Consider the following 15760-nt stretch of genomic DNA (forward strand, 5'->3'; position numbering starts at 1 on the left):
AAAAATTTAAAAAGTTGCATCAAAATGACCCTTCCCCCCCCCCTAGTTTTTTGAGGATTAAAAAGTTTCTCAAGAAGTTTCTTAATCAAAATTGTTGGCTTAAAATAGTACTAGAAGATTTTTACCATCCTATTATTGGTTTCTTATAAAACGATTTTTTATCCGGTTTGGTGTTTCTAACCCTCATCAGCTAATCTTGAAGACGGCTAGGTTGGTGAAATTGTTACCAGAACTTAACTGTTTTAGTATCTGACTTGCTTCAGAATTTATTCCAAAATTAAGGAGTAACATAAGTTTAACGCATGTCTTAATTGATTATCACATCCAATGTTTTTCTTTATCGTCAAAAATATACCCGACTTTCAACAGAAGCTGAATGAACGAAACAAGAACTTTTAACCATTTTTGGTCTAAAGACAATTTATTGTGTCTAAATCTTTGAATTCCTTGGGTCAAAAAACTTGCCTGGGTGAATTTTTAGAGCCATATGATCTTCCAATCAGAAAATATTCAAAGAAATGACATCAGAAAATTGTTGCCCAGGCATCAGATTGTGATTAACGCCAAAACCAAAAATGCTCTAAATCGGGAACTGCTTGGAATTATGTGCTCAAATTCTAAGGATTTCTTAGTTCCTATATTGTCTATCTGCAGTGCAAACTACAGCGAGATCTGGAGATATGGGTTTCAAAATCCCATATTTCTGGATGATTTGACACGGAATGCCCCTATGAGACAATTGAGATGAGAGGCTGTGATGAGGGTCATTGACATTGTCACACCAGAAGACTTTCATGAGACTTTCCGGAAGTTGTTTGAACAGTATAACAAGTGCATTGTTGCTGGAGGAAATTACTTCGAAAGGGACTATGGTTTCATGTGTGTACTATCAATAAAAGTACCAATATGAAAAAATCTCGAAACTTATTTAAGCCACGTTGTGTATGTAATACGTGTGTGTCGAGAATTGTAAATGTCAACGTAATTAAAGAAATAAATTGTAAGTTGGTCAAAATCATGAAATTTTCAATATAGACTTTTGTCATTTGTTTATTATATGCTCTGTAATTACATTGAGCTTCATAAATTAAGTATATAAAAAAAGTGAAATATAATTGAAAAAAAAACAAATCATATTTGGTAGTAGGCAGGCAGGCTCGAACCTGTACCGCGAAATTGGAAAAGAACATAAAAAAAACAAAACGTGACATCTTTGCCATTGCGTCCATCGCCAAACTGGAAGTGGCAAAGGTTTAAATTAAGGCTAGTCAATCGAAAAGAGGGGATGAATTTCGAAAATATCGGCGAAGAAAGCGACCCCCCCCCTCTTTGTTGAAAAGTGTCCAATTGAGGGGAAAGGAATTAATGTTTTTTGACAATTTTTCGATTTTTGTCGTCCAAAGGGCTGTGCTTCAAAACAATACCAATCTTATGAAAATCTGTTGCCTCTGTCCTAAGTTTTAGGCAGACATACAAACATACATTTAAACGGACAGGTGAGATTTATATTATAGATAATGTCAATAATTGTAAATATCAACATAATTAAAGGAATAAATTGTAAGTTGGTCAAAATCATGAAATTTGGAATATAAACTTTTGTCATTTGTTTGTTGTATGCTCTGTAATTACATTGAGCTTCATAAAGTAAGGATTAGTATATAACAAATGTGAAATATAATTGAAAACCCTATTTCCACAGAAATTATATAAACTTTTGTTTTACATAAGCATTTACGTCATTACACACTCATGAGCATGTTTCAGTCAGCTAGTTACAAGTAACTAGAGATGTCTTCAAGCGATATTGCTTATACAAAAATAAGTCTGTACTCTAGGAAATGCGACCTATAAATGAAAAGTATATTTTGCTCTATTTTGGTATTGAGCACTCTTGTATGAACCTTGTTTGAAATCCATTAGTTGCTTCTCTGACGAACTGCAAACATTTGTACTTCCTCGACGTAAATACCCCCGACAAGCAGCTAAACCCCACCCCTACACAGTAGAGATCCCTAGATGTAAGAGCTTTTTACTCCAGTAGTTTCTTTCTCATAACTGTTACACTTTGGAATTCCCTTCCAGATCCCTGCTTCCCCAACTGTACTGACATGCAGAAGTTCAAGTGTAACGTGAACTGACATCTTGCTGCCCAACTCCCTACAAAGTACCCCTGTAGCTTAGGTCCCTGTTAGTAGCCCCTACATCAAAGTGGCAATGTGCCTTGTTTGGGGTGAAAATGTAATTTAAAAAATTATGGATTACAATAGAAAAATGTGAGCATGACAAGTAATATGGGTAAGCTTAAACATGGAAAAGTAAAGGACTAGTTTCTAAAACTGGAAAAGAAAAGGACAAGTTTTCTAGTAAAAAAAATATAAATTTATAACTTAAAATAGTGCAGCATTAAGAATTTTTTTTATTCAATTTATAACAACATATAATCAATTCTTAATGCTGCAGTATTTAAGTTATAAATTTATATTTTTTACTAGAATATCTTGTCCTTTTTTTTTTCCAGTTTTAACAATTAGTCCTTTACTTTTCCATGTTTAAGCTTAATCATATTACTTTTCATCTTTTCATGCTCATATTTTTCTATTGCAATCCATGATTTTCCAGGCTTCCAATAAATTCTTTTTTTTTTTTTTGCCCCCCCCCCCCAAAACACCTATCCCCCAATTATCTCCCTTTCATTCTGTTTCACTTGTTATTTCTCTTTTCGAATTAGTAGCAACAATAGTCGCTGAAGCGACGTGGTTGCTATGGAAACCAGTCATAAAAAACGTTGCTAACCGCCTTACATATTTTTATGATGCTGAACACCAGAAAATTCATAACTTTTGTTTTACTGAACGAAAATTGAAAACTTTTTTTTTTTTTTTTTTTTTTTCACAATATAGTTGAGAAGGTGATCTATAAACTAATAATTGTTTGAAATTTGGTCGAAAAATGAGTGAAGGGTGAAGCTTTCAAGCAGTTCTAAATAACTAAAACTGCCACTTAACCATTTATTGATTCAAACTACCGTGTTTGAATGAGATGTATCAGACAAACTAATTTTTCTGGTGCTTGTGCAGAATTTGAACCAAACGTAACTAACTGTCCACTCAGAACATTACGTCATGTGCTTGGATTTGACTGTAATCTGATGTAAGACGCCAATCAATGCAAGGTGAAGGAGCAGACGATCTTTAGAGAAAATATTGGAAAAACAAAAACATCAACAGGACCAGCCAGGAGCTTCTTGACGGTTATCTTTGAGTTTGTGCAGACAGAAATTTGGTAGAGATCTGTTTGTCTCCATCTTTAAACCATATACGGAAAGCTACCCGTTTGGGTTGGCAAAGTTTCTTCCATATCCGCTGTTTTTTCTTCCCCCCCCCCCCACTTTGACATAGTCTGATGCGACCATAAAAAAGTCTCACTAATCCTATGGGAATATCCCAGCTGTCTTAATTTAATGTAATTTTTAAAAAATCGGTTACCTAGCCCCACTCTTCATGGGGGAGGGGGTTCATGAAAAGAGAAACAAATACCAAAAAAAAAAAAAAAGTTTACTTAATGTTACAAAAACAAAGAAAAGCCTACAAAACAAAAGAAATATTACATGGAAAATACATAATGTGCTTTCTTTTTTTTTCTTTTTTTTTATGATTGTTAAAAAAAATAAAAGCAAAAAAATTCTTATTTTGTACAATTTTTTGTTTGACTAAAAAAAAAAAATGCAACTATTTTTTTTTTTTTTTTACAAGAATAAAACAAATTGTTACGGTAGATTGTTGTTTCTTTATTTTCGTTATTTATTTTTCCTAGTAATTTTATATTTAAATGATTTTTTTTTCTTTTTCAGTGGTAGCGTTTTTACGCTTTGATAATCAGCGACGCTCGGCGAAAGCCGGCATGTTTCAAGTAAAGCAAAGTGGCTAGTTAGTTACGTCTGGTTCACATTATGCACAATACCAATTTTTTATATCGTTTACTAAAAATAATATCCTGATTTATTCATTTTAATCAATTATTAACGCACGTTTCATAAAATAATTTAACCTTAAAATGTTAACTACAAATTGTGCCAGAAAGTTATTTTTAGATAGGTGTGTCAAGGGAGATAACTCGTTTTCATCAGCAGAGTTGTCTCCCTTTTATTCTTACACCATAAACAAATGAAACCAAGTTTGCATTACGTCAATGATATAGCGATATACTGTATATATTTTCCAACCTTTATATTCTCCCGAGCATTATCTTTCCTAAAAGATTGGTCTTATTTCTAAGGAATTGCCTGCTGTCATCGGTCTTCTATTTCTGGCTACCTCAAAAATTCTTATCGATTATTTCGTGGCCATACCATTGAAGTTTCCTTTTTAGCACACACATCTCTATACTACTTAGATTTAATATTCCTCTGAGGTCATCAAATTTAAGTGTGTCTTTTAAAACTCATCTTTGTACTCCTCATCTGGTCGGCGCCATACATACTTAAGGCCAACAGAACCAAACAAATTAAATTTCGTCTCATCAGACCATAGGACATGGTTCCAGTAATCTATGGGCTTTGTTGACATGTCTTCAGCAAACTGTTTGCAGGATTTCTTGGGTATTGCCTTCAGAAGAGGTTTCCTTTTAGGGTGACAGCCATGCACACCAATTTGAGGAGTACAAAGATAAATGTGTTATGCCTACAGTCAAGCATGGTAGTGGGAATGTCATGGTTTGGGGCTGCATGAGTGCTGCAGGTATTGGAGAGTTACATTTCGTTGAGGGGAAACCTGAACTCCAACATGCACTGTCAAATACTGCAGCAGAGCATGATCCCCTCCCTCCAGAAACTGGGTCGCAGAGAGTGCTCCAGCATGACAATGACCCAAAAACACATCCAAGACAACCACTTCTTCACTGAAGAGGCTGAGGGTAAAGGTGGTGGACTGGCTAAGCATGTCTCCAGACTTGAAGAACCTAACAGAACATGTTTGGGGCATCCTTAAGCAGAAGGTGGAGGTGCGCAAAGTTTCAAATATCCGCCAACTCCGAAGTCATAATTGAAGAGTTAAAGAGCATTCCAGTGGCTACATGTGAAGCTCTGGTAAACCCAGGAAAGTAAAGGCAGTTTTGGATAATAATGGTGGCCTCACAAAATATTGAGAGTTGACATGTATGTAAATATTGACAACTTTTCGTAAGGGGTGTACTCACTTTTGTTTCCAGGGATTTAGCTTTTAATGGCTCTATTTGAGGGGAAAATAAATTAACTCTGTTATATATGTTGCAGACAGACAACTTTTTATTGTGTCAAAAAATCATTTTTCAGTGTTTTCCAATGAAGAGATGTACTTAAATGTTTGAAGAAATGTGAGGGGTGTAATCACTTGTGATACACTGTATATGAGAATGTGTGTGAGGATACTTCTCAACGTATATACTCAACAAATTTTTGATCTACAGACTTGAAATTTGGTATATATAGTATATTCTAACATGTGAAAAAAATTTTCATCTTTTTTTTTTTTTTTTTTTTTTTTTTTCATCCAGAAAAAAAGGCTGCTAAAGAATCAAAATTGAAAAATTGGTACAAGGTTATCGGTTTTATCTGTTTTATGACTGCACATGATGGCTTCCTTATGTTAAAAAAAGTTGGTTTGAAAACCCTTTTTAAAGATTATGTCAAGCTGGTTATTGTACTTTGATTCACTGTCTTTAGGTTTCGTTTTAGCTTGAGTTTTTTTTTTTTTTTCTTTTTTGCTTACAAGAAGTGAACTGTTTAGAAGAAAACAATACTTACATGCACATGTCTTAGTTTCTTTCTGTTTTTTCTTTTTTTATTAATTTTAACTTAAGGAATTTAACATTACATTTACTTATGATATTTCTGTTTATAATAAATAAGAATCCTGCATTAATTAAAATATTTGTATTTTGTGACCAGGCAACACCAGGAGCATTTGCTAGTGTGTGTGTGTGTGTGTGTGAGATAGATATATATATATATATATATATATATATATAATCAATATATATAAAACTTGATTTTATTTCAGGAAAAGGAAACAAGTAGAAAAAAAGATAGAAATAAAAAGCCAGAAATTTGCACATGAAGTTTTGCCCAAGAAATTTTTATCAAGGTATGTTTGAATAGAAAATCGTTTTTTGTGAAAAGTAACAGTATTATAATTAGTGTTGAGACGATTAATCGGGAATCGGAAAAATTGGAGCTTTTTGGGGTATCGGAATGGGGAGAGGGATTTGAGCCTATTTTCTGATGCCAAAACCGATTCTATTTTGTCTTTATAAAACGTCTTCCATTGCTTGTAGTAATAATAAAAATGATAAATATTTGTTGATTTTAAACTTCCAGTAAGACTAAAATCTGTAGATCACACCCTTACAAGAATATTTTTAAGTTTTTAGAAAATACATGCACATTTAAGATATGTTTTTAAAGTAATTGGGACAAAATAACAATTTTATAGTTAAATATTTAGAGATTTATAAAGAATCGGAAATTACATACGGAATCGGTAATTGTATTGGAATCGGAAAAATATTGAATCGGCCCATCACTAATTATAATATTACAAATAATGTTACAATTTTCTTATTCAGATAAAGACCTTTTTTTTCTTTTTTTTTTTTCTTAATTAAAAACAGTTCCTCTCAAGATGTGAGAACAGTACTCCATCTTAGGATGTATTTGGCTCTTCTAGAGATAGAGGATTGCATCAACTTGTCAGCATAATTGTTCCATTTTCTTACATAGATGGACGTCATCAGGATTACCCTACATAATCGTTTAGTTGTTTAAATAATTTACTCGACTTTACATTCACACCTTTACTGTTGGCTTCCTCCAAGGATCGAGACTAATTCATTCAAAACGATGCATCCGAAAAAGGTCAAAGATAACATTAGCTGAAATATTCAGAAAATAATGCTCAAAATGAAAATGACTATCTAATCCCCCCCCCCCTTTTTGTTTTTGGTTTTTTTTTTATTCCCTTAAGAAGGTTTCTTTGATATCAGCAGGCAGCAAATGAAAGTGGGGATCGCTTTCTTAAGACATTGAGTCTCTCTACTTTATCGTTACTTTTACTTGACTGAGCTCCAATCTATGTTCCTTCCCTGCAAAACGTTTGCAACAAGTACTCATCTAGCTACAATCACTTCCATCACTGTGCTTAAAACAAAACAAAAATCCCCCTTAAATAATCTAACCCGACCTGTTCCACCATTACTGATCATTTCAACATCTATCTCTTAGCCCTTATCCTAGAGTGATTTCCAGGGCTTGATAACCAATAAACTCCCCTCCCAAGTGAAAAAGAAAATTATTAACTTCTGAGCCACAAGGTTATCCACTTCCGGACCAAATAGTTTTCATTGATACCACACCACTTTTTTCTTTAAAGTTGAATAAACTCAGATCAAGTATTATTGAAAAGAGCATAAAAAACAAAAGAAACATGATCTTTTTTTTTTTTTTTTTTTTTTAACCGGTCTATTAGAACTGGAGTTATGATCATTCAAAGTATAAAAAAAAAAAAATGTGTGGTTCACTGGACATTTTGCCTTAAGTCAGTCCTATTCAAATGCATATAAGCTTCTGACTGAAAATAGGAAATTTACACAATTTGCAGACTAAAGCATCTTTAAAAAGCTGTATCTTTAGATCTTTTTAAGATTTGATGATGAAATTTTGAACATCTCATCATAATACCATGACGGTTCAGTTGGCATTATTTATGACTACTTCACTTGGTAAGTTACAGACTAATTAGCATACTATTTAGCATATTTCAGTTTCATTTTAATGGTTTTAAGTATAAACAGCACAAAAAAACAGCTAAGAAAAATGCTAAGGTTTTATCATCATGAGAAGTTTTATTCTGATGGACATGGTCATTTCTCATTATCACCTCGTGTAAAATCCAAAATGGCGACCGGGAAATTCAAGATGGCCACCACAATACGATTCAAAGATATTATTAAAATATGACTTGTAGCATATCAAATTAAAGGAAATTTTGTACAGGTCAGAATTATGTTTTCAAGTACATTAAACTAATTAGCATAATTAAGTTTCATTTTACAGCTACCCAGTTAACAAAAAAAAAAAAATGGGAGGTAATATTTTATCATGCAAAATATTATTCTGATGGACTTTTTTAATCATTGTCATCATTACACCGTGAAAAATCCAAGATGCCACCACGACACGATTCAAAGAAATTATTAACAAAATATGGCTTGTAGCATATCAAACGAAAGGAAATTTTGTACAGATTACAATTATGTTTTCAAGTTCATTAAACTAATTAGGATAATTAAATTTCATTTTAATGGCTTTAAGGTACCGTGACAATTATTGGGTGTGTTTCTAACACTATTTTGTATAATTTTTAAGTCCTTATCAAAACTTTAGGAGACATCACGGGCATTTTTTTCTTGTTCACATGTAACGCTCGACACTACTTGTTTTTTGAACAGAAAAAACATTTACAGCACCAAAAAATTTATCTAAGTAGGTAGCAGAGTAGCTTGCCTTTTGGTAACATCTGTTATATATTTATTTATTTTTTCTTTGACCACTTTTTCGTTGTAAAACAAACCCAATAAATGTTATCATAGGCAAGGTAAGTTATTCTTTTACTGAACTGGATAAGCGATTTGTGTGTTTTTTAACTCGTTCAAAAGCATTTTTTACCCAAGTGACGCCTTTGCTGTTACGACCACCGGCAAACCGGAAAGGACGTAGGTTTTAATGAAGGCTAGGCAATCAAAAGGAGAGGATGATTTTCGAAAATATCAGTGAAAAAAAAACAGCCAAATTTCTGGCCGAAACCAGATTATAAAGATTTCCCCGAATCTCAGTACCCTGTATATCAAATTTCGAGTCTGTAGACTGAAAATTGACAGTTATCGTGTAGAGAAATGTAGACACAGACACTTTCACTTTTCTAGATAGATTACTTTCTTAAAAAGTAATGAACATAAGGTTTCGATAATTTTTTTTTTAACTCTTGACTGTTTCTATTGAAACTATTACATATATATAGGCAAATTAGGACAATAAAATGGCAAATGAATACCAAATATTAAATTCATTAGAAACTTAAAATGAAAAATAGTTATACAAATTATGTATTATTATGCCTAATTTGTGTAACTTATATATAATTTCTTTTTTTTTTTTTAATCTTTTTTTTTTTTTTTAGCGATGTGTTAGTTGTTTTTCTTGACAAAATATAATGAAAAAGTACATTCCCTTTTTAGTAATTAGATAATTTTATTTATTTTCTTTTTTAACACTTTTAATTACGGTTTCTATTAATAAAACTATTACATACATATATATAGACAAATTACACCAATAAAATTACAAATAAATAACTCAAAATATTAATTTATTATAAACTTTTAAAAAAAAAAAAGTTATGCAAATTACACACTAAAAAAGCTTTTTTTTTTTTTTTTAACAAAATATATTGAAACAGTACATAATTGTGATTCTCATTCAATCCTGAGGAACTTTTTTTTTCTTTTTTTTTTTCTTTTTTTTTACATAGGACTCACCACTTATCAAGGCCCAGAGGCCACTCGAGGATAAGGGTTAAAGAGTGTACAGTAGTCAATTGGACAATATAGTAGTCATTAGTAATGGAAACTCAGTAAATTTTTTAACTTTAGTGGAACGGCTCATCAAGAACTTGTTTACATTGGACTTGAATACAACCATATTGTAGTCAGCTAGAAAGCAGGTAAACAGGAGACAGTTCCACAGGTGTGCCGTTCTAAGAAAAAAACTTTGTTCATCGAATCTACGTTTTAAGTTTAGGCACAGATAAAGAGTGGGGGAAATTATTGATAGTGTTTTCAGCTAGACGAGTGTTTCTCATGAAAGTTTGGTGAGGGTGGGGGGGGCATAGATTGGAGCGCAGATGAGCACTTGCCATGAAAAAAATGATAAAGCAGAGACAGACTCGCAACATCTCTTCTGTGAGAAAGAGGTTGCAAGGAAGAGAAAAGGGCATCCCGTACTAGGCTACGAAGTCTATTTTGAACTCTATCGAGGCAGGTAAATCGTTTCTAGCAGCTTCTCCCCAGATGTGCCAACAGTACTCCATCCATATGGTTTTTCCTTTTAGTAATTAGATAATTTTTTTTTCCAGGTTATTTGGTCCCTCTGATACATAGAACTTGTTTTAACAAATTAGGTATTATTATGCCTAATTTGTGTAACTTTTTTGTTGTTTTGACAAAATATAGTGAAAAAGTACATAAGTGTGATACTCGTTCAAGCCTGACCAATGTCAGGTCTCCCTTTTTAGTAATTAGAAAATTTTATTTTTTTAGCACTTTTATTTGCTGTTTCTATTAATAAAGCTATTACATGTATATAGGCAATATATAGGCCAATAAAATTACAAATAAATAACACAATTTATTATAAACTTTAAAAATAAACTTATGCAAATTACGCATTAAAAAAGCTGTGTTTTTTAAATATCATAAAAATATACCTAATTGTGATTCTCGTTCAGTTCTAAGCAACGTTTTCTCTTCCTGTTAATAATTAGATAATTTTTTTTTTTTTTCCCAGGTTATTTGGTCCCTCTGATACGTGGAAGGTGTTTTTCAAACAGGCGGATGCATTTGCATTTGTACATAAAGTCAGATTGGTGAGTGCTCAGTATTTTACAATTTTAGAAAACATTCCTTTTCTTTTTTTTTCTTTTTTTCTCTTTTTTTTTTCTTTTCTTTTTTTTCTTTTTTTTTCTTTTCTCTTTTCTTTTTTTTTTCTTTTCTCTTTTCTTTTTTTTTCTTTTCTTTTTTTTCTTTTCTTTTTTTCTTTTTTTTCTTTTCTTTTTTCTTTTTTTTTCTTTCTTTCTTTTTTCTTTTTTTTTCTTCTTTTTTCTTTTTTTTTCTTTTTTCTTTTCTTTTTTTTCTTTTTTTTCTTTTTTTTCTTTTTTCTTTTCTTTTTTTTCTTTTTTCTTTTTTTTCTTTTCTTTTTTCTTTTCTTTTTTTTTCCTTTTTCCTTTTTTTTTCTTTTTTTTCTTTTTTTTTCTTTTCTTCTTTTTCTTTTCTTTTTTCTTTTTTTTCTTTTTTTTTTTTTCTTTTTTTTCTTTTCTTTTTTCTTTTCTTTTCTTTTTTTTTTTTTTTCTGAGTGACAACTTGTCAAAAGGTCACTGAAGGATAAGGGTTAACGGGTTAGGTAGACAAGACAAAAATTTCAAGTATTGAAGACAGTGGTTGAAACTGGGCAGAATTTGATTATTTTAAAAGGACACAGCTTGATAAGAATTTGTTGACATTGGACTTGTCTACAATTTTGTTGTAGACGACTGGGAAGATTTTAGTGCTTGTTGATTTGCAAGTTTGGAAAAATCAAAATAAATAGAACGTAATTAGGTAGAAAATTAAAAGAAAATCTGTGGTCTTAGATGTATATTAAATATCCAAACACTTATTTTCACATAAATACTTTCTATTCAGCAATGATTCTTTTTGTGATTAGATTCGCCTTGATATTTTGCATGTTTTGTGACAAAAATTTCAACTTTTGGCGTCGTTCTTCCACCGAGTGCGTCATATGTTATTTATATGAGTGCAAATAAGTTTACTTCTATGTATAAACGTTCATGTGTTTACGTATCTATTGAATGTATATAACATGTATAGATTTGATTGCAACTAGTGTTCTCGTGTCAATATGTTCAGATACAGTTCCTGGTGCTACCAGATCAGGCTGTCTGGCAAGGCTCTATATTGCGAGTGATTTTTCAAAGTGGCGACTAGAAATAATGAAACGCTTATCTTTTGCCGATTGTATTTTTTTCACTGACAGTCTCCCAGTGAAATCTTCTGAGTGAAAAATATCTTTTCAACTTTGTTCGTTTTTTTTTTTGTTTTTTTTTAAAGTTAAATTTTTTAAACAATAAAAGTTTAATAGAACAATGTTTTTTTTTGTTTTTTTTTAACGAAGACTGTTTAAAAAACATCTGAAGAAAACAATGTTTATACCTTCAAGTATCAACATAAAATTTGTTGTATATTTAGAATTACAATTATTAAAAAAAATACAGAAAAATCTTTATTATGTACATACTCGTCATGGAATGAAGATGTCATATTCCAAAAATCATGTGGGTTTGGCTAGTAACTTTTCTGTTTGACTAGTAAATGAAAATAGTTGTCAAAGGTCAACTAAAGATAAATTTGTCCGTAGAGCCCTATCTGGTCTTCATCATCAATCTTCATCTCAAAAGTTCCAAAACATTATGTCGAGTCGGTGTGGACCGAAATTTATATGAAAGCGCAAACGACTACGCTATTTCTGTTTCATAAACACATCACACATTAAGATATTGGCTTCCTGAGGCTAAATGCACCTAACATTAATGCGTTTTGTTTTTTCTACTTCCTTTTGAAAACTTATGTTCTGCAAAACCAAAAACGACAACCCACCTTTCCCCCCTTTTCCTTCTTCCCATTTCCCCTTTCCATTTTCTATCTCCCCCCCACTTCCTGACGAGTTTCTTAACTTAAAATATTATTATTATAACCCTTTTCTATTGCAAAACTCATTCATGTTCTGCAGGGCAGGGAACAAAAACGATAAAATTCGCTATAAAACAACCAAACCAAACACTACAAACGATTGAAGATACAAAAAGCTTGAGGAATAAAGGTCGTCAACAAAATAACTGGTTGCAACAGGAATACTTTTTTTCAAAATAACTGGATTCGGCATTAAATAACCTATAAAGGTTTGATATTCTGTAAAACAAAACAACCAAACCAAACTCTTACAAGTAAATATTTAAAGATATAAAGGACTTGAAGCATGAATACCGTTTCCAAAATAACTGGATTCGGTGTTAAATAGCCCGAAAACAGTTGATATGCCGTAAAACGAAACCGCAAAACCAGATACAGTTAAACAACAGACATGTAAAACATTTTACAACAAAAAAGGGGCAGATAACAATTCTCGGGGGGGGGGGGGGTTACATCGAGCCAATCGGAAAAACATACCCGCTCTGTCTTTGGTCTTGTTTGACGGAAAACTGCAAATAAGATTTATCCCAATGGATCGACAAATCTCGGTTTGTCTTTCCAGCAACTTTATTACAGATGTTTCCCCCCATTGGAAAACTGTGCGCTGGTCATATGTTCATTACATTTGATAAGCATTGGACACCTTGTGTTCCCGGGTTTTCGAGCCATTTTCGATCAGTTTGGCTTGACTTTCTCCTTCGAGCTCCAACCACTAATTGACTAAAGCCCTACGTACACAAACATCTCCCCTCTAATGACATCATCAATATGTATCGCCATCGGCTGATGTCAGTCACGTATACTTACTTAAAATTCATTTTCATTTTCAACATATTTTTATTCTAAAAAATACCTTCCACCTTGATACATTCTTTGTCTTGTTAAAATATTTCTAACCTAAACACTGACAATCGACCATTGCAAGCTAACCAGTATTTTCTGGAAATCACTAACATAACATAACATGCATGGCCCTATCGCACAACCAATTATGCAAGTATTGCCAAACCCGTTTCTGAATTTTTAAGATGAGGATGGGTTATTCATATCTGAATTTTTTGGACTACTGTTCTCATCTTTAGTTTCATTTTCACAACTACTGCGCTACAGGTCCTTGGTGCAGTTGTTAGAGTACTTGGAAAAAATCATTTGTAAAAGTGATTTTTTTTTTTTTTTTTTTTTTTTACATAGGCATCACCACATTATCAAGGCCAAGAGGCCACTCAAGGATAAGGGTTAAAGAGTGTACAGTAGAAATTGGACATTATAGTAATCATTAGTAATGAAAATTTGGTAAAGTTGATAACTTATATGGAACGGCTCATCAAGAACTTATTTACGTTAGACTTGAAGACAACCATATTTGTAAAAGTGATATCTATGGAAAAGTTTATCTTTAGTTGACCTTTGACAACTAAATATTTTCGTTTACTAACCAAATAGAAACGTTACTAGCCAAACCCAAATGATTTTTAGAATATGACATCTTCGTTCCGTGATGAGTATGTACATCATAAAGATTTTGGGGTTTTTTTTTCTAATAAGTGTAATTCTAAATATACAACAAATTTTATGTTGATACTTGAAGATATAAACATTCTAATTTCTTCAGATGTTTTTTAAACAGCCTTCGTTAAAATAAAAAAATCGTATATTGTTCTATTAAACTTTTATTGTTTAAATAATTTAACTTTGTTCGTTTTATTAAAAGAAAAGTTGAAAAGATATTTTTCACTCAGCAGTGAACTTTGGAAGATTGTCAGTGAAAGAATCTCAGTATGGGCGATCAAAACATACAATTGCGGATTACTTAGAACCTCTAACCAGTCATGGTTGACACAACAAGAATATGCTACCCACGTGTGAAGTAAATAAAAGTATCTGTTGGAAATTCCATCCAGATTACTAAGTTCAACAAAAACATTCCCGAATTTGACAAGATACACTTGAAGAAGGTCAGAGGTTACATTGACCAAAACACTATGAGATATCTATATATATATATATATATATATATAAATGGAAAGCAAAGATCTTGTATGTGTAAGGAATAAATCTGGGCTGCTGAGCCATCTACATGCTCACAGCTAGAAAACATCTTGTAAAAATAATTTTCTTTATGAAGTGGCAATCGCCATGATATAACTAACTATTCTGGTTCATTCATTCAGCCTAAGTCTGCTTCCAACTACAAAGCCTGAATAAGTGGGGACAAAAAAAAAGACATTATTACGGACTTTGCTGTTCTAATGCAAAAGATTTATTTTCTAATTTAAGATTTTATGTTTAAAACATGAATATTTAAAAAAAAATTTTTTTTTTTTTTTTTTTTTTTCCTAGAATCTGCATGTGTTTGCATTTGAAAGTGAATCCTTTAAGGCTGATGTTCATCAGGGTCGACGTATGTACTTGGTGGCAACGTATCCAGTCTTTTGGCATTATTACAGGTAAATAAGTCACTTGCTTATCTATCTGTATCCTATTCTATAAAAGGAACTTTTGTGTGGGTGCGTTCCCTATGGACTCTGAAACAGTTGGGTCAATTTTTTAATGAAATTTCACACAAATGTACTTTATGGATAAGGCAGTGTTCTTAGATAAGCATTGTGTCAGAATGTCTCCAATAAGTATCGATAATCAATAAGCATAAAAATCTAATGAAAGAAGAAACAGGCGTGAGAAACAAGCATTGAACAAGAACACACATTTGAAATAGACATCGATATTTCTACAAGAATAATTGTTGCATAACGGGCATGTCTCTTGCAATATAAAACACAGGTCTGCATGTTTTCGGTGCATATGTGTGTGTATAGCTGTGTTTATCGATTAAATGACAATTTGTGTTATCAAAAGAAGTGCTGTTTATTTTACAGTTTGGCACGTGGCTTAGAGCAGAGAAAGATGGGAGCGACAAGGTGATTCATTTAAAGACCAAAACCAGTGCAGAATTTATTTTTTGATAAACATGTCTATTTATTAAAAATAAATTCGATATTTTGATTCATAACAGAATTTTCATCAGGAAAAACATTTTTTTATGAATCTTTTTCTTTTTATGTATCCTAATGGTGATTGATTGTGCGGCCTAGCATGTTATCCTTCAAATGTTGTCAAAGGGTAAAGTTCAAATGTCCAATCCAGTAGAAAAGCCGGTCCAGCATGTATTTTTAAATAACAAGCACCTCGTTTGCAGCCAAATGGC

The 15760-nt window shown here is 32.0% G+C and overlaps 1 protein-coding gene across 4 annotated transcripts in view; it reads left to right on the top strand.

Moving 5' to 3' along the window:
• LOC145296136 (DNA-directed primase/polymerase protein-like) overlaps positions 1 to 15760 on the top strand; it is an 86549-nt gene that overhangs the window by 13430 nt on the left and 57359 nt on the right. The window contains exons 3-5 of one of the 4 annotated variants that reach the window (XM_080142290.1): positions 6039 to 6122; positions 10598 to 10676; positions 14896 to 15002. In XM_080142290.1, coding sequence (XP_079998416.1) covers positions 6039 to 6122; positions 10598 to 10676; positions 14896 to 15002 — 270 coding nt within the window. The remainder of the gene's footprint in view (positions 1 to 6038; positions 6123 to 10597; positions 10677 to 14895; positions 15003 to 15760) is intronic. The other 3 variants (XM_080142291.1, XM_080142292.1, XM_080142293.1) reach the window with 3 other exon arrangements.

This window comes from Euprymna scolopes, chromosome 16, assembly GCF_053919585.1.
Source record: "Euprymna scolopes isolate OS-2025 chromosome 16, ASM5391958v1, whole genome shotgun sequence".
NCBI lineage: Eukaryota > Metazoa > Mollusca > Cephalopoda > Sepiida > Sepiolidae > Euprymna > Euprymna scolopes.